General features: G+C 46.7%; 1 protein-coding gene and 1 pseudogene across 1 annotated transcript in view; one reads left to right on the plus strand and one right to left on the minus strand.

Annotated features, from left to right (window-relative positions):
- The window catches only part of LOC142677663 (uncharacterized), a 255,835-nt pseudogene that overhangs the window by 158,886 nt on the left and 74,538 nt on the right, over window positions 1-22,411 (plus strand).
- LOC142677662 (uncharacterized) overlaps window positions 13,223-22,411 on the minus strand; it is a 35,244-nt gene continuing 26,055 nt past the window's right edge. The window contains exons 3-5 of the mRNA XM_075847276.1: window positions 20,995-21,174; window positions 20,787-20,910; window positions 13,223-15,741 (exon numbers count right to left, since the gene is read on the minus strand). Coding sequence (XP_075703391.1) covers window positions 13,997-15,741; window positions 20,787-20,910; window positions 20,995-21,174 — 2,049 coding nt within the window. The 3' untranslated portion in view covers window positions 13,223-13,996. The remainder of the gene's footprint in view (window positions 15,742-20,786; window positions 20,911-20,994; window positions 21,175-22,411) is intronic.

Below are 22,411 nucleotides of genomic sequence, written 5' to 3' on the forward strand. Positions count from 1 at the left end.
TACCCAGTCATAATCCTGCGCAGTACTAGTTATATCTAGTCATAATAATCCTGCACACTACTATTTATATCTAGTCATAATAATCCTGCACAGTAATAGTTATATCTAGTCATAATCCTGTGCAGTACTAGTTATATCTAGTCATAATAATCCTGCACAGTACTGGTTATATCTAGTCATAATAATCCTGTGCAGTACTAGTTATATCTAGTCATAATAATCCCATTTATACCCAGTCATAATCCGTCGCAGTACTAGTAATACCTTCATAATCCTGTGAAGTACTAGTTATATATAGTCATAATAATCCTGCACAGTACCAGTTATATCTAGTCATAATAATACTGTGCACTACTAGTTATATCTAGTCATAATAATCCTGCACAGTACTGGTTATATCTAGTCATAATAATCCTGTGCAGTAATTGTTATATCGAGTCATAATAATCCCAGTTATACCCAGTCATAATCCGTCGCAGTACTAGTAATACCTTCATAATCCTGTGCAGTACTAGTTATATATAGTCAGAACAATCCTGTGCAGTACTAGTTATATCTAGTCATAATAATCCTAGTTATACCCAGTCATAATCCTGCGCAGTACTAGTAATACCCAGTCATATTGCTACACAGTACTAGTTATAATCAACATATGCACTCTAAGAGCATTTATAATCAGCGCTGGGTACGATTTACTAAACAGACGTCCCCCCATAATTCACCACATAGGCAGCTCCATATGATTAGCTAGATACCGAAGAACAACAACGAGCCATAATGCCAATTCATATAAAAAGTAAATATTTTATTAACATATATCACAGATACGATTTTAAAACATTACATAAGAACAATACTCTAGTATTAATTAGTGGAGCAAAAAGTTACATCTTATCAGGATTTGTACACAGGTACAGGGGCTATACAAATGATATCTATATTCAGAATATAAGCCCTAAAAAGGGGAAAAAATTTATATATAAGTCCAATATCCAATTCATCTAATTACGTGAGTGAAAGGTAGAAGGGATAGGAACAATAGGATAACGTGAAACTATTTTAAGGCATTTATATATAGTAACCTTACCCATGACAGCAATATAGGATGATCGTTGGTATTTACTCCTTCACATGAACCCCAATGCGCATTTAGCTACGGTCGCTTCCTCAGGGGGGATGTGTATGTGTATGTGTATGTCCTCCTACTAACAGCCCTTAAATAGCTAGTGGAACGTCACTCATGCAGTAACTAGCGGCGCATCTCAAATGACGCGGCCGGAAGCGAGGCAAGCCCCACTTCCGGTTCCAGGCAAAGCAGCGGGTCTCCGGAAACCCGACGCGTACGGGAGTTCCGGACATGCGCAATGGGCCTATGGAAGCGGAGAGGGCAAAGCGTCGCCGCCAGCAGCCGACACGGACATGCGCACTTGACTGCAGGAGGGACACCAGTATCGTAAGTAGAGAGGTTTATTCCAATAATGCGGCATTGATATTATATACACAAGAGCTGTCTCGTTTTACATGTAAATGAACGTTAATGGTCGTTGCAGGGATTTTGTATTTCAATATATGTAGAAAATGATAATTATATACACTTCAGTAGGGACCTAATTGACATCAACAGGTGTCTATGAATGTACAAAAAGAAAATATTACAAAATGTGGAATGCATATTGCTATATATAAATAATGCCTTAAAATAGTTTCACGTTATCCTATTGTTCCTATCCCTTCTACCTTTCACTCACGTAATTAGATGAATAGGATATTGGACTTATAATAGGATAATTTTCCCCCCTTTTTAGGGCTTATATTCTGCATATAGATATCATTTGAATAGCCCCTGTACCTGTGTGCAAATCTTGATAAGATGTAACTATTTGCTCCACTAATTAATACTAGTCTTGTTCTTATGTAATGTTTTAAAATCGTATCTGTGATATAAAAAGTTAATATTTTATTAACATATATGAATTGGCATTATAGCTCATTCTTGTTCTTCGGTATCTAACAGTACTAGTTATATCTAGTCATTAATATCGTGCGCAGTACTAGTTATATCTAAATCATAATAATCCTGCACCGTACTAGTTATACCTAGTGTAAACAGTCAGTAGGAAGACTGGTAGAGGGGAGGTCTGTGCTCTGAGATTTCTTATCTCGGTGGTGTAAATCTCGGAGAAGTTTGTTGCTCGGCATAGTTAGTTGGTGAGCAGGGTTTTTTTAAGCTGGATTTCAGGGTCCGGGATTTAGGAATGGCTGTAGAGATTCTGGGTGGGATAGCCATTCCTATATCTCCACTCCAGGTTCTAGAGGTTCTGAGTCTCAGCTGGCCCTGATTAAAAGGGAAGCTGACAGTGTAATGGTGTGAAGCGTGGCAGAGAGTGAGGAGGAAGGAGAGGGGTTTTCCTCCAGGGAGACTCTGCTTCCAATGAACACCTAACAAAGGACCCAGGCACGGTCAGGTGGTGTCTGCTACAGGGTGAGGACTTTCCATATTGTTGCTCCATAAGTTATATTGTTTAGTTTCTGTTTTGCTTTACCCGGTGGGGACAAGTCCTGTACAGAAGGATCTGTTTATTTGCTGCAAATAAAACTTACCCGCTGCTTACGTTTACCCCGTTGACTCCATTAAAAAACAGCTCCAAAAACGGCCGTAAAAAACACGAGTTGTTAAAATAACGGAAATCAAAACGTATATTAATGACTCGTCAGGTTCATGCTTGGCGGTACGAGAGGACTAAACCGCCGCGATCCCAGCGGTTTGATCACCTGCATTTTGCTCGCAAGTGGCTTCAGCCCGAAATCCTAAGGAGATGGTGGAGAGAGTGGTGAAGGACTGCTACATGAGTAGCCTACCAAGAGAGTTGTATCGCTTGGTTGCCCAGGTAGAACCCCGGTCTCTAGATCAAATGTTTTCGGCAGTCGATAGGTATACCTCTACTGAAGATTTTCTTGCCCCTGAACCAAAAGCGCGACCGCCTGAGCGAGGCTACGAGCTCCATTCTGCCGTGGTAGGAGCTAATCCGGCCACCTTTCAAAGGGCGATGGATCGGATTTGGAGTCCGCACAAAGGATACGCGGCAGCCTACCTAGATGATCTAGTCATCTTCAGCACTGACTGGGAGACCCATTTGAATAAAGTTCAGTCTGTGTTAGATGCCCTCAGAAAAGCAGGGTCTACTGCTAACCCAGAAAAGTGTGCTGTTGGGTTAGAGGAGGCCCGGTATTTGGGCTATTTGGTAGGAAGAGGTGTGATAAAACCTCAAGTGAACAAAATTGAGGCTATACAAAATTGGCCACAGCCCCTTACAAAAAAAACAGGTGAAGGCGTTCTTAGGTATTGTGGGGTACTATCGAAGGTTCGTCCCAAACTTTGCCCCCAGTGCAGCACCCTTGACAGATCTAACGAAAGGGAAAAAGTCAGTCATGGTTCAGTGGTCCCCAGAAGCAGAAAGGGCATTTCAGGGGCTTAAGAAAGCCTTGTTGTAATGACCGGGGGGTAGGGAAACGGACAAGTGAGCCCTAATCTACCCGCCACTCTGTCCCTGCCTACTTGCAACGACCCGCCCTAGGCAACGGCGTACAACTGGGCGGCGGTCCCTGCACTCAGTAAGTGCACGACAAACACGACAAACATACAAGGGAATACAAGCAAGGGAAAGGGGCAGTTGCCCACGGCACACCGTGAGCAACCAGAGTGGTGAACGAGCCGAGTCAAGCCAGGAGTGTGCGAGGTACCAAACGAAGAGCAGAAGAGTAGTCAGTAAGCCAGGGTCTGTATGGAGCAGGAACAAAATAGAAGGAGCTGTAGCTGGGCCAGGAAACCACACGAAAAAGAATAACAAGCAAGGAGGAACAGGAAATGCAGGTATAAATAGACAGAGGGCGGGAGCTAGCTGAGTCTGGCCAGGCTGCGATAGGCTCTCCCACTCCTAAGCCTGCCAGCCTGAGTGGTGGAAGCTGGAGTCAGTCTCAGGGATGTAGATTCAGGTGCTGACTGATTAATTAAGGGAGTTAACCCCGAAGCTGTGCCTGGCAGATCCTTTACAGTACCCCCCCTTTTATGAGGGGCCACCGGACCCTTTCTAAGTGGACCTGGCTTACTGGTGAAACGCAGGTGGAACCTCCTGACCAATACCCCAGCGTGAACATCCCGGGCGGGTGCCCAAGTCCTCTCCTCGGGCCCGTAACCTCTCCAATGGACCAGGTACTGGAGGGAGCCTTGGACCATCTTGCTGTCCACAATCCTGGCCACCTCGAATTCCACCCCCTCAGGGGTGAGGACGGGAACAGGAGGTCTCCTCGAGGGAGCCAAGGACGGGGAGCAGCGTTTAAGGAGGGAGGCATGAAACACGTCGTGTATACGAAAAGACGGGGGTAACTCCAGCCGGAAGGAGACAGGATTGAGGACCTCAATGACCTTATACGGCCCAATAAACCGGGGAGCAAACTTCTTGGACGGAACCTTGAGACGCAAGTTCCTAGACGACAACCACACCAGATCCCCGACCATAAACAAGGGGTTAGCAGAGCGTCTTCTATCAGCCTGAGTTTTTTGTACGCTCTGGGACGCCTCTAGGTTCTTCTGAACCTGGGCCCAGACTGTGCACAGTTCCCGATGAACGACCTCTACCTCGGGATTGTTGGAACTACCAGGTGAAACGGAGGAGAACCGTGGATTAAACCCAAAATTACAGAAAAAGGGAGAGACCCCTGACGAGTTACTGACCCGGTTATTAAGGGAAAATTCGGCGAGGGGAATGAATGAGACCCAATCATATTGACAGTCAGAGACAAAACACCTTAAGTATTGTTCTAGAGATTGATTAGTCCTCTCCGTTTGACCATTGGTTTCAGGATGGAAGGCAGAGGAGAAGGACAGATCAATCCCCAACTTCATACAGAAGGCTCTCCAAAACAATGAAACAAATTGTACCCCTCTGTCCGAAACAATATTGACAGGGACCCCATGGAGACGCAGGATGTGTTTGACAAACAAGGTAGCCAACGTCTTGGCGTTGGGTAGTTTCTTGAGGGGCACAAAGTGGCACATCTTACTGAAGCGGTCTACCACCACCCACACCACCGACTTGCCTTGGGATGGAGGCAAATCGGTGATAAAATCCATGGAGATATGGGTCCAAGGTCTCTGGGGAATGGGCAACGAACGCAGTAAGCCCGCTGGTCGGGACCTGGGAGTCTTGGACCTAGCACAAACCTCACAAGCGGCGACGTAGGCCTTAACGTCTTTAGGCAACCCAGGCCACCAATCATTTCTGGTAATGAGGTGTTTGGTACCCAGGATGCCTGGATGACCAGATAGTGCGGAGTCATGATTTTCCCTAAGTACCCTTAGCCGGAATTGCAGGGGAACAAACAGCTTGTTCTCAGGAAGGTTCCCGGGAGCTGAACCTTGATCAGCAGCAATTTCAGAGACTAAATCAGAATCGATGGAGGAAATGATTATACCTGGAGGCAAAATACAAGCAGGATCTTCCTCCGAAGGAGGGCTGGCCATGAAGCTACGCGACAGTGCATCAGCCTTAATATTTTTAGACCCAGCCCTATAGGTAACCAAAAAAATGAATCTGGTAAAAAATAACGCCCATCGAGCTAGTCTCGGGTTTAGCCTCTGGGCAGATTCTAGGAAAACCAGATTCTTGTGGTCGGTAAGGACCGTTACCTGGTGTCTAGCCCCCTCCAGGAAGTGGTGCCACTCTTCAAATGCCCATTTAATGGCTAAGAGTTCGCGGTTGCCAATATCATAGTTACTCTCAGTTGGCGAAAACTTCCTGGAGAAGTAGGCACAGGGGCGGAGATGGGTGAGGGACCTGGTACCCTGGGACAAGACAGCCCCCACTCCCACCTCAGATGCGTCAACTTCCACGATAAATGGCTCCATTTGGTTGGGCTGAACCAGCACCGGGGCCGAGATAAAGCACTTCTTAAGGACCTCAAAAGCCTGGACAGCCTCAGGAGGCCAGTGGAGGAGATCAGCACCTTTGCGAGTGAGGTCCGTAAGAGGCTTAGCGATGACCGAGAAGTTAGCAATAAATCTCCTGTAATAATTAGCGAACCCCAAAAAACACTGTAACGCCTTCAGGGAGGCAGGTTGGACCCATTCCGCCACAGCCTGAACCTTGGCGGGGTCCATGCGGAATTCATGAGGAGTGAGGATTTGACCCAAAAATGGTATCTCCTGTACCCCAAACACACATTTTTCGGTTTTGGCAAACAGTTTGTTTTCCCGAAGGACCTGGAGCACCTTCCTGACTTGCTCAATGTGGGAGGACCAGTCCTTGGAAAACACCAGTATGCCATCAAGGTACACTACAAGAAATATCCCCAGGTAATTTCTCAAAATCTCATTTATGAAATTCTGGAAGACCGCAGGGGCATTACACAACCCAAAGGGCATGATGAGGTATTCGAAATGGCCTTCGGGCGTGTTAAACGCAGTCTTCCACTCATCCCCCTCTTTGATGCGAATAAGGTTATACGCCCCCCGTAGATCCAATTTAGAGAACCATTGGGCCCCCTGAACCTGATTAAAGAGATCAGGAATCAAAGGAAGGGGATACTGGTTCCTTACCGTGACCTTATTCAGGCTACGGTAGTCAATGCATGGCCTAAGACCACCATCCTTCTTCCCCACGAAGAAGAAGCCAGCACCTACCGGAGAAGAAGAGGGACGAATGTAACCCTTGGCCAGGGATTCCTGGATATACTCTCTCATGGCTTCACGTTCGGGACAAGAAAGATTAAATATCCTACCCTTAGGAAGCTTAGCTCCTGGTACCAATTCGATAGCGCAATCGTATTCTCTATGAGGAGGTAACACTTCGGAGGCCTCCCTAGAGAAAACATCAGCGAAGTCCTGAACAAACTCGGGTAGCGTATTCGCCTCCTCAGGGGGAGAAATAGAATTAACAGAAAAACATGACGTACAACATTCATTACCCCATTTGGTTAGCTCCCCAGTATTCCAGTCAAACGTGGGATTATGCAACTGCAACCAGGGAAGGCCTAGAACCAAATCGTACGATAATCCCTGCATCAACAGTACAGAGCATTGCTCCAAATGCATGGAGCCAACAAGGAGTTCAAAAACAGGGGTATGCTGTGTAAAATAACCATTAGCAAGAGGAGTGGAGTCGATACCCACTACCGGGACAAGTTTAGGCAAATCAATCAGAGGCATAGCAAGAGACATAGCAAATTCCACAGACATAATATTAGTAGAGGACCCTGAATCCACGAAGGCACTGCCGGTAGCAGACCTACCACCAAAAGAGACCTGAAAGGGAAGCAAGATCTTAGTACGTTTCCAATTTACTGGAAATACCTGTGCGCCCAAGTGACCTCCCCGATGATCACTTAGGCGCGGAAGTTCTCTGGCTGCATTCTTACGCTTAGGACAGTTGTTCACTTGATGCTTGTCATCCCCACAGTAGAAGCAGAGACCATTCTTCCTGCGGAATTCTCTACGTTGTTGGGGGGACACGGAGGCCCCGAGTTGCATGGGTATCTCTGAGTCTTTCCTGGAGGAACGAAGCAACGGAACTTCGGGAGGCATCATGGGGGAGTCGGAGGAGAAAACACATAAACGTTCATGTTGTCGTTCCCTGAGACGTCGGTCAAGTCGTACCGCTAAAGCCATAGCCTGGTCTAGGGAGTCAGAAGAGGGATAGCTAACTAGCAGGTCTTTCAGGGCATTCGACAGACCCAACCTAAACTGGCACCTTAAAGCAGGGTCATTCCACCGAGAAGCTACGCACCACTTCCTAAAGTCAGAGCAATACTCCTCAACAGGTCTCTTACCCTGACGTAAGGTCACCAGCTGACTCTCGGCAAAGGCAGTCCTGTCAGTCTCGTCATAAATAAGTCAGAGAGCAGAAAAGAAACAATCAACGGAGGAAAGTTCAGGGGCGTCAGGAGCCAAGGAGAAGGCCCACTCTTGGGGCCCTTCCTGGAGCCGGGACATAATTATACCCACCCGCTGGCTCTCGGAACCTGAGGAATGAGGCTTTAAACGAAAGTAAAGCCTACAACTCTCCCGAAAGGAGAGAAAAGCCCTCCGGTCCCCTGAGAACCGGTCGGGCAACTTGAGGTGGGGTTCAAGAGGTGCGGTGAGGGGAACTACCAAGGTAGCATCAGGCTGGTTGACCCTCTGAGCCAGGGCCTGGACCTGTAGGGAGAGACCCTGCATTTGCTGAGCCAGGGTCTCACGGGGGTCCATAGTGGTGTCAGGGACCAGGGTAGACTAGGTATGGGCTTGTTATTATGTAATGACCGGGGGGTAGGGAAACGGACAAGTGAGCCCTAATCTACCCACCACTCTGTCCCTGCCTACTTGCAACGACCCGCCCTAGGCAACGGGGTACGACTGGGCGGCGGTCCCTGCACTCAGTAAGTGCACGACAAACACGACAAACATACAAGGGAATACAAGCAAGGGAAAGGGGCAGTTGCCCACGGCACACCGTGAGCAACCAGAGTGGTGAATGAGCCGAGTCAAGCCAGGAGTGTGCGAGGTACCAAACGAAGAGCAGAAGAGTAGTCAGTAAGCCAGGGTCTGTATGGAGCAGGAACAAAATAGAAGGAGCTGTAGCTGTGCCAGGAAACCACACGAAAAAGAATAACAAGCAAGGAGGAACAGGAAATGCAGGTATAAATAGACAGAGGGCGGGAGCTAGCTGAGTCTGGCCAGGCTGCGATAGGCTCTCCCACTCCTAAGCCTGCCAGCCTGAGTGGTGGAAGCTGGAGTCAGTCTCAGGGATGTAGATTCAGGTGCTGACTGATTAATTAAGGGAGTTAACCCCGAAGCTGTGCCTGGCAGATCCTTTACACTTGTGCAGTCAGCCGATGTAAGTATCCCCTGCCGCTCATTTCAGAACTTTTTGGCAGAATCTGTGGGGCCAAGGTATTCACAAAACTGGACCTACTCGGAGCATATAACTTGATCCGCATCCACAGAGGAGACTAATCGAAAACTGCATTTAATACCCGAGACAGCCATTACGAATACCTTGTGATGCCCTTCGGCCTGTGTAACGCTCCAGCTGTGTTCCAGGAATTTGTAAATTACGTTTTCTGTGATCTACTGTATGTCTGTGTAGTAGTCTATCTGGACGACATCCTGATTTACTCGCCAGATTTAATGACACATAGGAGGCTCGTTCGCCAAGTTCTGTCGCGGTTAAGGGAGAACCGCCTATACGCAAAAATTGGGAAGTGTGTGTTCGAGAGAAGCTCTCTGCCCTTCCTGGGCTACATCGTGTCCGACCGTGGCCTCAAGATGGACCCAGAGAAGATGAGCTCCGTCTTAGAGTGGCTACGTTCACTGGGCCTGCGGCCTATACAAAGATTTCTGGGATTTGCAAACTTCTATCAGCAGCTTATCCTGAACTTCTCCTCTCTGACTGCCCCAATCTCAACCCTCACCAAGAAGTGGCGAAAACCAAGGTTTGGCCTCCAGAGGAAGAATCGGCATTTGCTAAACTCAAGAGCGCGTTCACCTCAGAATCACTTCTTCATCGCCCTAATGCTTCTCGGCAGTTCCTTCTGGAAGAGGATGCATCTTCCGTTGGTGCTGGAGCAATACTAGGTCAAAAGTACTCTAGGGGCAAGATGGTGGCTTGTGGCTTCTTCTCTAAATTGTTCTCCCCTGGCAGAACGCAACTATTCCATTGGGGATCGGGAGTTGCTGGCCGTCAAGTAGGCATAAGGGTATATTCAACACACACAGTATTTTCAGGCGTAATTCGGGCGTTTTACGCCTCGAATTACGCCTGAAAAAACTGCTCCATTACGCCTACAAGCATCTGCCCATTGCCCATTGCAATGGGATTTACGATGTTCTGTTCCCACGAGCGTTTATTTTACGCGTTGCTGTCAAAATATGGCGCGTAAAATGACAGCTCATCAAAAGATGTGCAGGTCACTTCTTGGGACGTTTTTGGAAGTGTTTTTCATTGACCATTGAAAAACCGCTCCAAAAACGGTCGTAAAAAACGCTGCGAAAAACACGAGTTGTTAAAAAAACGTCTGAAAATCAGGATCTGTTTTCGTCTGAAAACAGCTCTGCATTTTCAGACATTTTTGCTCACTGCGTGGGAACATACCCTTAGAGGAATGGAGACACTTGCTGGAGGGCACGACCCATCCTATCCTCATTTATACGGATCATAAGAACCTTACGTACTTAGTACGACTAAATCCTCGCCAAGTTAGGTGGTCGTTGTTCTTCGCTGGATTTAAATTCCTGCTTCACTTCCGTCCTGCTGATAAGAATGTGAGGGCTGACGCTCTGTCTCGATCATTTGAGACTAATGACTCTGAAGAGATTCCCCAATATATTATAGACCCGTCTAGCATTATTGTCGCTAGCCTGTTGCAAATTAGAGACATTCCTCCTGTAAAGACTTTTGTCCGCCTTACTGACAGGAAGAGAATTCTCTGCTGGGGACACAGCTCTTAATTGGCTGGCCACGCTGGTGTTCGAAAGACTCAGGACTTCATATCCCGTCCATATTGGTTGCCCACGCTGCCTAAGGATGTGAACTATGTCTCTTCATGTACTAACAAATCTTCCCGCTCCAAACCTGCTGGTCTGCTCCTTCCACTGCCCGTTCTGGATGCCCCTTGGCAGCATATAGCTATGGACTTTATCACTGACCTTCCCCCCTCGGCTGGATGTACTACAATCTGTGCAATAGTGGTTCGTTACTCCAAGATGGCACAATTTATTCCACTAACTAGCCTCCCGTATGCTCCTCGCCTGGCAAGCCTGTTTATTTCACACATCTTCCGGCTTTACAGACTCCCCCTACATATTCTCAGACCGGGCTGTACAGTTTACATCCAAGTTCTGGAGAGCCCTGTGCAACCTGCTGGATGATAAACTTGACTTCTTTTCTGCCTACCCCCCTCAGTCCAATGGTCAAGTGGAGAGGACCAACCAAATTTTAGATAATTAGCTTCGCCTAACACGAAAATTGGGAGCAACTCCTGCCTAGGGCGGAATTCTCATACAACCACAGAAGTGAATCTACTGCCTCGTCTCCCTTCTACATTGTTTACAGCCAGCATCCTTGAGTTCCTCTTCCTATGCCAGCCACAACTCAAGTACTGGTAGCTAACTCTTCATTTGGCTCTTTTGTTCACATCTGGCAGTAAACTAAGGCTGTGATTCTCCAAGCAGTGGACCGCATGAAAAAGCATGCTGATAAAAGGAAAATTCCCCTCAATTCTCTCTGAGTCAAGGTCTGGCTGTCCTCGAGAAACATTCGACTCAAGAGGTCTTCTCACAAGTTTGCTCCTAGGTTCCTCAGTCCTACAGCAGATTAACCCAGTATCCTATAAACTTCGGTTGCCTCCTACTCTGAAGATTCCCAACTCGTTCCATGTATCCCTTCTTAAACCCGTGGTCCTGAACCGCTACAGTAAAGCCCTAGGTCTGCAGTTGCTCCCAGTGGTTCTTCTGAGGTATTCGAGGTGAAGGAGATTCTGGACCGCAAGAGGGGAGGAGGAAGGACTTTCTATTTGGTGGACTGGAGAGGGTTTGGTCCTGAGGAGAGATCCTGGGAGCCAGAGGAGAACCTCAACGCCCCTATCCTCATTAAAAAAAAAAAATCCTCTGGGGGCGTGGCTTGGACATGGCGCTGACCAGACGTGCTGCTTGAGAGCTCCGTTCCTGCGCTTCCCTAACCGGATCATAAGCACATTAATCAGCAACATTCTACTTACCTGTTGGTCAGGAAATCCAAGGCCTCCACGGGGACTCCTTATTGCACGAGGCAGATGTATTCAGCCGGCTCCATCCAGGGATTCCTCACCGACACTGCTGCTGGAACATCTTCTAAGATGGCGCCGCTGGAGGGGAGACGAGATGGAGCTGGGACTTCACTTCCAGAGGGGCTGTCATCTGCTACTCTGAAGATGCCCAACTCGTTCCATGTATCCCTTCTTAAACCCGTGGTCCTGAACCGCTACAGTAAAGCCCTAGGTATGCAGTTGCTCCTAGTGGTTCTTCTGAGGTATTCGAGGTTCTGGACCTGAGGAGAGATCCTGGGAGCCAGAGGAGAAACTCAACGCCCCGATCCTCATTAAAAAAAATTCCACTCTTGCTCTGGACCCAAGAAAAGGGGGCATAAGTGAGAGGGGCACTGTTATGGCCGTGGCCTTCATTTACCTGCCTCCCGCAGATCCTCCTCGTCCTGTCGGCGTCTTCCTCCTTAGAGACGTTGGCACATGTGCCCGCTCTGTCCTGTAGTAATCAGGGCGCGCACTGGTCCCCGGCCTTAAAGGGCCAGTGCGCACATATGTAAATAATTATTCCCTGATCACCCTGAACTATAAAAAGGACCTTGCCCTTTTGAGCCCTGCCTGCACATTTTTAGTTTATTCCATGTTAGTCTTTGCAAATGGTCCCTTAATGTTATCCTGTTCCCGTTGTTTCCCGTGCCCTGCTACCTGTATCCTGTACTGTGTCCTTGTTCCTGTTAAGTCAGTTTGAGTCGTGTCCTACTGCAACTTCTGTCATCTGCCACATCCAGCATCATCCGCCACATCTGGCGTAACCTGCTGCACCCGCCTCCATCTGTGCAAAAGCCTCGGCTACTGTCTGGACTACTTCAGGTACCCTTGTGTTGCATCTGGTATAGACTCTTGCATAGACTGTGACTTGGCCAGCTTCCTCTCCGCTTGGCGGAGCGGCCTAGTGGGTCCACATACTCTGTGACCGTGACAGCAGTGTGGATGGATTTAAGAATACAATATGAAGCCAGGTTCATGGAGACAATTCAGCTTCACTGTTTTAAAAAGTAAATGTCACAAACACCAATCACTGTACAGGTGACTTGGATGCTATTGCAAAAGGGTACTCCACTTTTTCACTCTCACACACGCCTACCACGACAGGTTAACAATGAGCTAAGCGTTCCCCAAAACCAGTCCACACCATATCACACATAATGCTGCCACCACTTGCTGTATTATACAGATAAGAGCCTCCTCCTCACTGAATCATGTCTCTGGAAGAGGACATCCCGATTATCAACTACAGTCAGGGAGATTTGCCTCTGGCATACGTTTAAAACACAACTCATAACACCAAGCCCTTTTAAATATGGCATGGGGGATTGATTTTAAAAACAAATTTACAAATATTATATCCCCCAAAGACAGCTTTATCACAGTAAACAAGGCTCTTCATTACTTTTTTCTATACACAATACTTTATTATCATGGATCCCAGTCACAGCTGACCTCAGGTAAACATAATTTGGCTATTACAGCATTTCCCGCATTCTTAAAAATAATTTGGTTTCTTCTTTATGTGAATTCTCCGATGACTTTAAAAATTTGATTTAGTTGTGAAACATTTATCACATGTCGTCATGGGGTTCGTTAGGTTAATACACGATCAACAACGCCAGTGATGACAGGGCAACTCCAACAGGGTTTATTGCATCCAATGCTGACAGAACAAGTCGCGTTCACTGCAGGAACAGCACAGTCCACAAAAAAAGGTGATCACAGGAACATCTTCAGAGCGCCGGCCTCAGCTTCAGCTCTCTTGAAGGTCTAAATCCAAAAGATCTCCATCCTCCCCAGGACAAGCCCTTATATACCACTCAGGGAGGAACATCTTGGCAGTTTCTAGTCACCATCATAATGACCTTGGTTTGTCTCTACTGTCTGTGAGTTGTGTCTTTTGTACTATTATGTGTATTGCCACAGCCAGGATGAGGACAAAGTGGGGGAGATAATCGGATCTGCTTGGTTTGCTGGTCTGCACTCTACCTGAGTGACGGTGGTGGCTCCTGATGAGCCCCTGTGGAGACTGGACAATGAGGACACCTTATGACTTGTGGCTGCACCTCTGACTTATCTGTGGAGACACGACATGTGGTACCAGATTACAGAATAATTCCTCTCTGCTGAGGGCTCACAATAATCCACACTGCACCATCACACCACATTTACATCATTAAACCAGATTCTCCCCTGTGTGACTTCTATGATGATCTCTAAGTTTGGCTTTAGTAATGAACCATTTCCCACATGCTGAACATGAATATGGTTTTTCCCCTGTGTGAGTTCTCTGATGATCCCGAAGTTTCGCTTTTGTAATAAAACATTTCCCACATTCGGAACACAAATATGGCTTCTCCCCTGTGTGGCTTCTCTCATGTACAACAAGACCAGATTTATTTGTAAAACATTTCCCACATTCTAAACATGAATATGGTTTCTCTCCTGTGTGACTTCTCTGATGTAAAATAAGACTTGATTTATTTGTAAAGCATTTCCCACATTCTGAACAAGAATATGGCTTCTCTCCCGTGTGAATTCTCTCATGCTTAACAAGACTTGATTTATTTGTAAAACATTTCCCACACTCTGAACATGAATATGGCTTCTCTCCAGTATGAATTCTCTCGTGTGTAACAAGATTTGATTTATCTATAAAACATTTCCCACATTCAGAACAGGAGTACGGCTTCTCTCCTGTGTGACTTCTCTCATGTAAAACAAGATGTGATTTAGTTGTAAAGGACTTTCCACATATTGAACATGAATACGGCTTCTCCCCTGTGTGACTTCTCTTATGTCTAACAAGACTTGAATTATGTATGAAACATTTCTCACATTTTGAACATGAATATGGCTTCTCCCCTGTGTGACTTCTCCCATGTATAACAAGACTTGATTTATTTGTAAAACATTTCCCACATTCTGAACATGGATATGGCTTCTCCCCTGTGTGGCTTCTTTCATGTATAACAAGATGTGATTTATTTGTAAAACAATTCCCACATTTTGAACATGAATATGGCTTCTCTCCTGTGTGACTTCTTTTGTGTCTAACAAGAGTTGATTTATTTGTAAAACATTTCCCACATTCTGAACATGAATATGGCTTCTCTCCTGTGTGACTTCTCTCATGTCTAAAAAGGCTTGATTTATCTGTAAAACATTTCCCACATAGGGAGCATGAATATGGTTTCTCCCCTGTGTGACTTCTTTGATGATACCGAAGCTTGGATTTAGTAATAAAACATTTGCCACATTCTGTACATGAAAATTGCTTTTCCCCAGTATGAATTTTCTCATGTGTAACAAGATTTGATTTTTTTAAAAAACATTTTCCACATTCTGAACATGAATATGGCTTCTCTCCTGTGTGAATTCTCTCATGTTTAACAAGATGAGATTTATATGTAAAACATTTCCCACATAGTGGACAGGCGTACAGCTTCTCCCCTGTATGAGTTCTCTGATGATCCCTAAGTTTGGGTTTAGCAACAAAAGATTTCCCACATTCTGAACATGAATATGGCTTCTCTCCTGTGTGACTTTTCTCATGTGGAACAAGAATTGATTTATGCATAAACCATTTCAAGCATAGTGGACAGGAGTATGGCTTCTCTCCTGTGTGAGTTCTTCTGTGTGCAAAAAGACTTGAGCTTTTTGTAAAGTGTTTTCCACATTCACATTGAAAATTTTGACCCCTTTTTTTACTTGTACTTGTAGTGGTAACAACCTGTGATTGGTCAGGAGATGAATCCTCATAATTAGCGGGATTATATAATCGATCTTTACTATATAGTCCTGGATGTATATTAAGGGTACTGAGGCTTTCTCTTGACGATTGCTGCAAGATATCTTCATCTTCTACTTTATAATTTAGTGGTAACATGACTATTCCCGCAGAGCTCTTTTTTGGATTTTCTGTTAGGATTAAAAACAGATCATGTTAATTTTTTAAACCATATATTAGACAAATGTATAACATTCCTAATAGGCTGGTAACACACACATGCAGTTTGCGTGAAAGCCAGAAGTGGATCCTGCAGGAGAGAGAAATTTAAGCCCTAACGTTACGTATCTCACTCCTTTCAAAACCACTCTTGGCTTTGGTTTAAAAAAAAAACAACTGCAACAACACTGCATGTGTGATTCCCGCCTTATAAAGCTTTGTAGAACACTTTAAATGTATGAATGAAAAAGTTCAGGATTCTGTTCTACAATCTGTGAAACTTATTACATAAACTTAGACTTGATAAAAAACGCCAAAATATGACAACAACCACCTTGTCCGGCAAGGACGCCTGTCCTCTGCGGACTCACGTGGGCTTTCATTACCAATTGGGCAGCACAAGAACTTATCACCATTATTGATAATCTAATCATCGCCGCAGTTCACCATAAATAAGAAAACGTACCATGAGACAAAGCTGACATCTCAGGCTGAACTCATGGAAATGGTCTATATAGCCCAATGGCAGCTCAGCCACCAGATCTCAGGGTTCTAGAACATCTTTAGGATGTAGTGAAATAGTCAGAGTCATGATAATCAGAATCTGTAATAACAGTTTCCAGTAACTTGTTGAATCCATTCCTCTAAGAATCAGCCTGTTCTAAGGGTAAAGAGGCTCCTATCAAGTGCTAAAAAGGTGGCCCTAATGCCGTAGCCCCTGAGTGCAGATCATCATCACTGGGATGTCCTTGTATGTACAATAATTACATGTGAAATAACCGCTTCCTAACAATCATGGACCTGGAAGATTGATTTTTTTCAAATTTTGGTTAATAAAAATAAACCAAAAAATATATAAATTTGAAAGCTGAAATAACATGTGCAGGTGTTGATGCATTTTTTTTATCGCCAGAATCAGGTATGTATTCAAATAACTAGTAAGAATATATAAAAGTAAGGGCCTCCTGCTGGATCCACTGGGGGGGGGGGGGGTTATTTTATATTTCATTTGGGGCCCCAAAAATAAATTCCCTGCAAATCATTGTGGTAACACTAGTCCTGGCCTAATTGCCCTAAAGTAGAAAAATATAAAAGTTTACGGTAGACAACGAGTATCACAAATAAGTCTGTTTAAGGGGAAGGCTTTTTTTTCAGGTAATATTGGGCTAGAAAGTAAAAAAAAAAAAAAATGCATATTTCATAAAAAAGAAAAGTCTTACTACAAATCTAAAAATAGCCATGCGGTAAAAATAACTTTATTCTGTGGGTCGGTAAAGATGCGGCGACACAAAGTTTGGATTGGTTTTTTTGCGCTTTACCGGTTTAAAAGGAGAATTCCCAATTTAGACATTTATGCTTATAATGCCCGATAGATGCGGGGCGAATGTCCCTCTGACCGATGCGGGGCGAATGTCCCTCTGACCGATGCGGGGCGAATGTCCCTCTGACCGATGCGGGGCGAATGTCCCTCTGACCGATGCGGGGCGAATGTCCCTCTGACCGATGCGGGGCGAATGTCCCTCTGACCGATGCGGGGCGAATGTCCCTCTGACCGATGCGGGGCGAATGTCCCTCTGACCGATGCGGGGCGAATGTCCCCCTGACCGATGCGGGGCGAATCTCCCCCTGACCGATGCGGGGCGAATCTCCCCCTGACCGATGCGGGGCGAATCTCCCCCTGACCGATGCGGGGCGAAACTTCCCCTGACCGATGCGGGGCGAATCTTCCCCTGACCGATGCGGGGCGAATCTTCCCCTGACCGATGCGGGGCGAATCTTCCCCTGACCGATGCGGGGCGAATCTTCCCCTGACCGATGCGGGGCGAATCTTCCCCTGACCGATGCGGGGCGAATCTTCCCCTGACCGATGCGGGGCGAATCTTCCCCTGACCGATGCGGGGCGAATCTTCCCCTGACCGATGCGGGGCGAATCTTCCCCTGACCGATGCGGGGCGAATCTTCCCCTGACCGATGCGGGGCGAATCTTCCCCTGACCGATGCGGGGCGAATCTTCCTCTGACCGATGCGGGGCGAATCTTCCGCTCATCAATGACTCTGCTGTATACAGATAATATACGGACAGTAGGAGAGCGGTGACCGCTGTATACAGATAATATACGGTCAGTATGAGAGCGGTGACCGCTGTATACAGATAATATACGGTCAGTATGAGAGCGGTGACCGCTGTATACAGATAATATACGGTCAGTATGAGAGCGGTGACCGCTGTATACAGATAATATACGGACAGTAAGAGCGGTGACCGCTGTATACAGATAATATACGGACAGTAAGAGCGGTGACCGCTGTATACAGATAATATACGGTCAGTATGAGAGCGGTGACCGCTGTATACAGATAATATACGGTCAGTATGAAAGCGGTGACCGCTGTATACAGATAATATACGGTCAGTATGAGAGCGGTGACCGCTGTATACAGATAATATACGGACAGTATGAGAGCGGTGACCGCTGTATACAGATAATATACGGACAGTAGGAGAGCGGTGACCGCTGTATACAGATAATATACGGTCAGTATGAGAGCGGTGACCGCTGTATACAGATAATATACGGTCAGTAGGAGAGCGGTGACCGCTGTATACAGATAATATACGGTCAGTATGAGAGCGGTGACTGCTGTATACAGATAATATACGGTCAGTATGAGAGCGGTGACTGCTGTATACAGATAATATACGGACAGTATGAGAGCGGTGACCGCTGTATACAGATAATATACGGTCAGTAGGAGAGCGGTGACAGCTGTATACAGATAATATACGGACAGTATGAGAGCGGTGACCGCTGTATACAGATAATATACGGTCAGTATGAGAGCGGTGACCGTTGTATACAGATAATATACGGTCAGTATGAGAGCGGTGACCGCTGTATACAGATAATATACGGACAGTATGAGAGCGGTGACCGCTGTATACAGATAATATACGGTCAGTATGAGAGCGGTGACCGTTGTATACAGATAATATACGGTCAGTATGAGAGCGGTGACCGCTGTATACAGATAATATACGGTCAGTATGAGAGCGGTGACCGCTGTATACAGATAATATACGGACAGTATGAGAGCGGTGACCGCTGTATACAGATAATATACGGACAGTATGAGAGCAGTGACTGCTGTATACAGATAATACTTGTACGGTTGTAGTGATCTGTATACATCATGTAATGTAGCGGCCAATTAAAGAGATATTAGCAATAAATAGGAGAATATCGACCCCCCCCCCTCCCCCTCACTGACCTCGGCAATCAGTGCATTGTACCCCATGACACGCAGGTCAGACCCTTAATATAACCTGGAGAAACGATGACATCAAGGGATAAATGGAGACGCCGGAGACAATCATAGGACCGAAATAAAAGGGACCAATTTCGGAGATCAGTGCGGTGACCAGACCCAGGGGAACGGTCATTACGGCACAAAGGGAGTGACAAAAAACGAGCCAATAGGGGACAAGCATCAAAATGCCCATGACTACAATTCAAGACTCCGCCCACTGAAGGACGACTCATACACACCTCCCCACTGATTGGCTGTCTGATGTCCGACCCCCTGGAATGGGCGGGTAATTGTGGCAAACAAAACCTGCGAGATCTTTGCGTTTGCTGCCAAACACTAAACCCGCTGAGCGCAACGCTGCACGTCTCCGATGAGGAGCAAGAAACGATAGGAGAGGATGGGGAGGTCCGGCGGTAATGGGGTCGTTCTTTTCAGAAGGGGTGTCCGGTAGGATTACCCCACACGGGGCTGGATGGGTTTAGTTATAGGGGTACACATAGCACCTCTGTGCGATCCTCACAAAATATACGGACCCAATAATCAGAAGAAAATCAAAGGGAACCCGACCCCAATAGTTCATGTAAAAAAGACATTCACGTTGTGTCCGTGTGTGAAAATCAACGAGACGTCCGTTATCCCGCGTTATATCCGCTCATTACAGGCGACGATTCACAATTACTCCCTCCTGGTCTGAACACAGTCTGAGAAACGATAAGGAATGACGGGACGCGGCCGCTGCGCTTAACCGGGGACGTCACTAGACAAGGAACTAAACATCCAATAGAGAAAGAGAAGAAGAGGAACCTCCGAAATAATAAAACACGGTATCATGTGACCTATATGAACCGTTCTCATACTGACCGTGTAGTACAACCCTATGGCGGCACCTATGGATCACGGATATAATCAGACGAGTGGTTACAGGCAGGTCAGAGACCATACAAATGTCAAGGTAAAGTTGTCGCCACCACCAATGAGGTATAAATACGGGAGCGTACGGAACATCTTATATACGTGCTCGGGATGGTCACAGGGATGGACACAAGTCATGGCTTCAAATTTCAGAGAATTGAATTAAATATTTTCTCAAATGTTTTTCAGAGGCGGCCATGAAAGTGAAGCCCTCGTTGAGTCCATCAGGCTGAGACTGCCACAGGCTTCTTCTGGTAACCGTCTACGATCTACATTGTCACCTCACGGGCCAAGTATGACCTGGGTGACACCCCAAAATATGCAGTGTTCTGGTCTCCCCATGGTGCACAGACCTCCCGTGGCTCCATAGTGGCGCATCCTCTCGATTATCAGATGTTTGGTCTTCTAAATGATGGAGACTTATGACAACGTTAATTTCTGGGCATGAACATTTCGCAATATTCCCAATTCCACTACTCGGACAATAGATGAACTGTATAGAGCACCTGCCATCAAGAGGATCTATCAACTTCTTCACTTTGGATGAAAGCCCATAATGGGAGAGTGAAGCCCCGTACTCTGTGATATACATTATAATGACGGTAGACAAGGAACTCACCAGACCCATGTCAGGGACCTACAAAATATTCATGTCAAGAGATGGCCCTGGTTCATGTAAACCCGTCATATGCTGTTCCCACATGACCGTGCTAAGACTTCATCATGGATGCCAGTGCCAGCCTGTGCCCACTGTAATGGGTATGAAGTCTAGGAATATACATAGGTCTCCTCTTACCGGGTGATGGGAGGGGCTGGTGGTTCTCCATCATGACCGCCTCGTACAGATCCTTGTGTTCTTCTACATACTCCCACTCCTCCATGGAGAAATAGACAGCGACGTTCTGACACCTTATAGGAACCTGACACACACAATGATACACTCATTACCCAGACTACTCCAGTACCGATACTGTATAATTTCCCAGCATTTCCAGCAGCGTCACCTCTCCAGTCAGCAGCTCCGCCATCTTGTGGAGAAGTTCTAGGATCTTCTGCTTATTGTTCCTCTCATGTATCCGGGAGTGAGGAGCGGGCTCTATGATGGGGCTCCGGCTCCATCCTCCTGACTCATGACTGCTGGGGGCCACACAGTCCCTCGATGTCTTCTTCACTATTGTGTAGTCCTGTGAATGGAGAGAGACACTTTAAGGGTCTGTCAGCAAATATCACTCCTTAAACATCTGACCGTTATATAAAGACGAGCATAGAAGTGTAAAGACACCAGAGGGGATGGTCTTAAAGGTTCAGTGACCGAATAAAACCCATTGTAATTCCTCCAGAGCCGTGATCGCAAGTGTCCAGGACTCTGCACTGCTGGTATAGCAGAAAAAGGAGTCACCGCGGGCGCTGCTGCACTTCAATGGAACCAAAATGCTTGGAAGGTTCAGATCGTTGGTAATAATGTACGGAAGAGTGTAAGAATAAATGGAATTTATTAATAATATGACTACGCGTTTCAATGCCGTACTGGCATCTTCATCAGGTCATCGTGACTCCTTTTTCTGCTATACCAGCATAACCTTCGCGGTCGTTCATTTGAATCACCGGTCCCGAGTCCTGGCAGCAGCTGTACCTTTATTGCCTTCTACCATCCGTTACCAGGTGAGTACCACTCTTCTTGTACACCACTCCATACCTGGGTAACCTGCACTATGTGGCGCCGTGTTTTTTGCTTTTTCTCATCAGGACTCTGCACGGGATACCCCCTCCACCACCCCCTGCTCTAAATTACAGATATAGCGGTCTCCTGGTTCCTGCCGTCATCTTCTATGTTTCTATATAGAGGTCAGACTAGTGGTAGAAATCCTCGTCTCCAGGACAGACTCCGGACATGTGATTCTCCTCCTGCCGCCATCTTCTATGTTTCTATAGAGGTCAGACTAGTGGTAGAAATCCTCATCTCCAGGACAGACTCCGGCCATGTGATTCTCCTCCTGCCGTCATCTTCTATGTGTCTATATAGAGGTCAGACTAGTGGTAGAAATCCTCGTCTCCAGGACAGACTCCGGCCATGTGATTCTCCTGGTCCCTGAGCTTGTTCTACTCCTCCAGGTCGCTGCGCTCGTGCTCCTTCTCCTCCTGGTCCCTGCGCTCGTGCTCCTCCTTCTCCTCCTGGTCCCTGCGCTCGTGCTCCTCCTTCTCCTCCTGGTCCCTGCGCTCGTGCTCCTCCTTCTCCTCCTGGTCCCTGCGCTCGTGCTCCTCCTTCTCCTCCTGGTCCCTGCGCTCGTGCTCCTCCTCCTCCTCCTGGTCCCTGCGCTCCTCCTCCTCCTCCTTGCGCTCCTCCTCCTCCTTGCGCTCCTCCTCCTCCTTGCGCTCCTCCTCCTCCTTGCGCTCCTCCTCCTCCTGGTCCCTGCGCTCCTC

This window comes from Rhinoderma darwinii (assembly GCF_050947455.1).
Source record: "Rhinoderma darwinii isolate aRhiDar2 chromosome 2 unlocalized genomic scaffold, aRhiDar2.hap1 SUPER_2_unloc_44, whole genome shotgun sequence".
Taxonomy (NCBI): domain Eukaryota; kingdom Metazoa; phylum Chordata; class Amphibia; order Anura; family Rhinodermatidae; genus Rhinoderma; species Rhinoderma darwinii.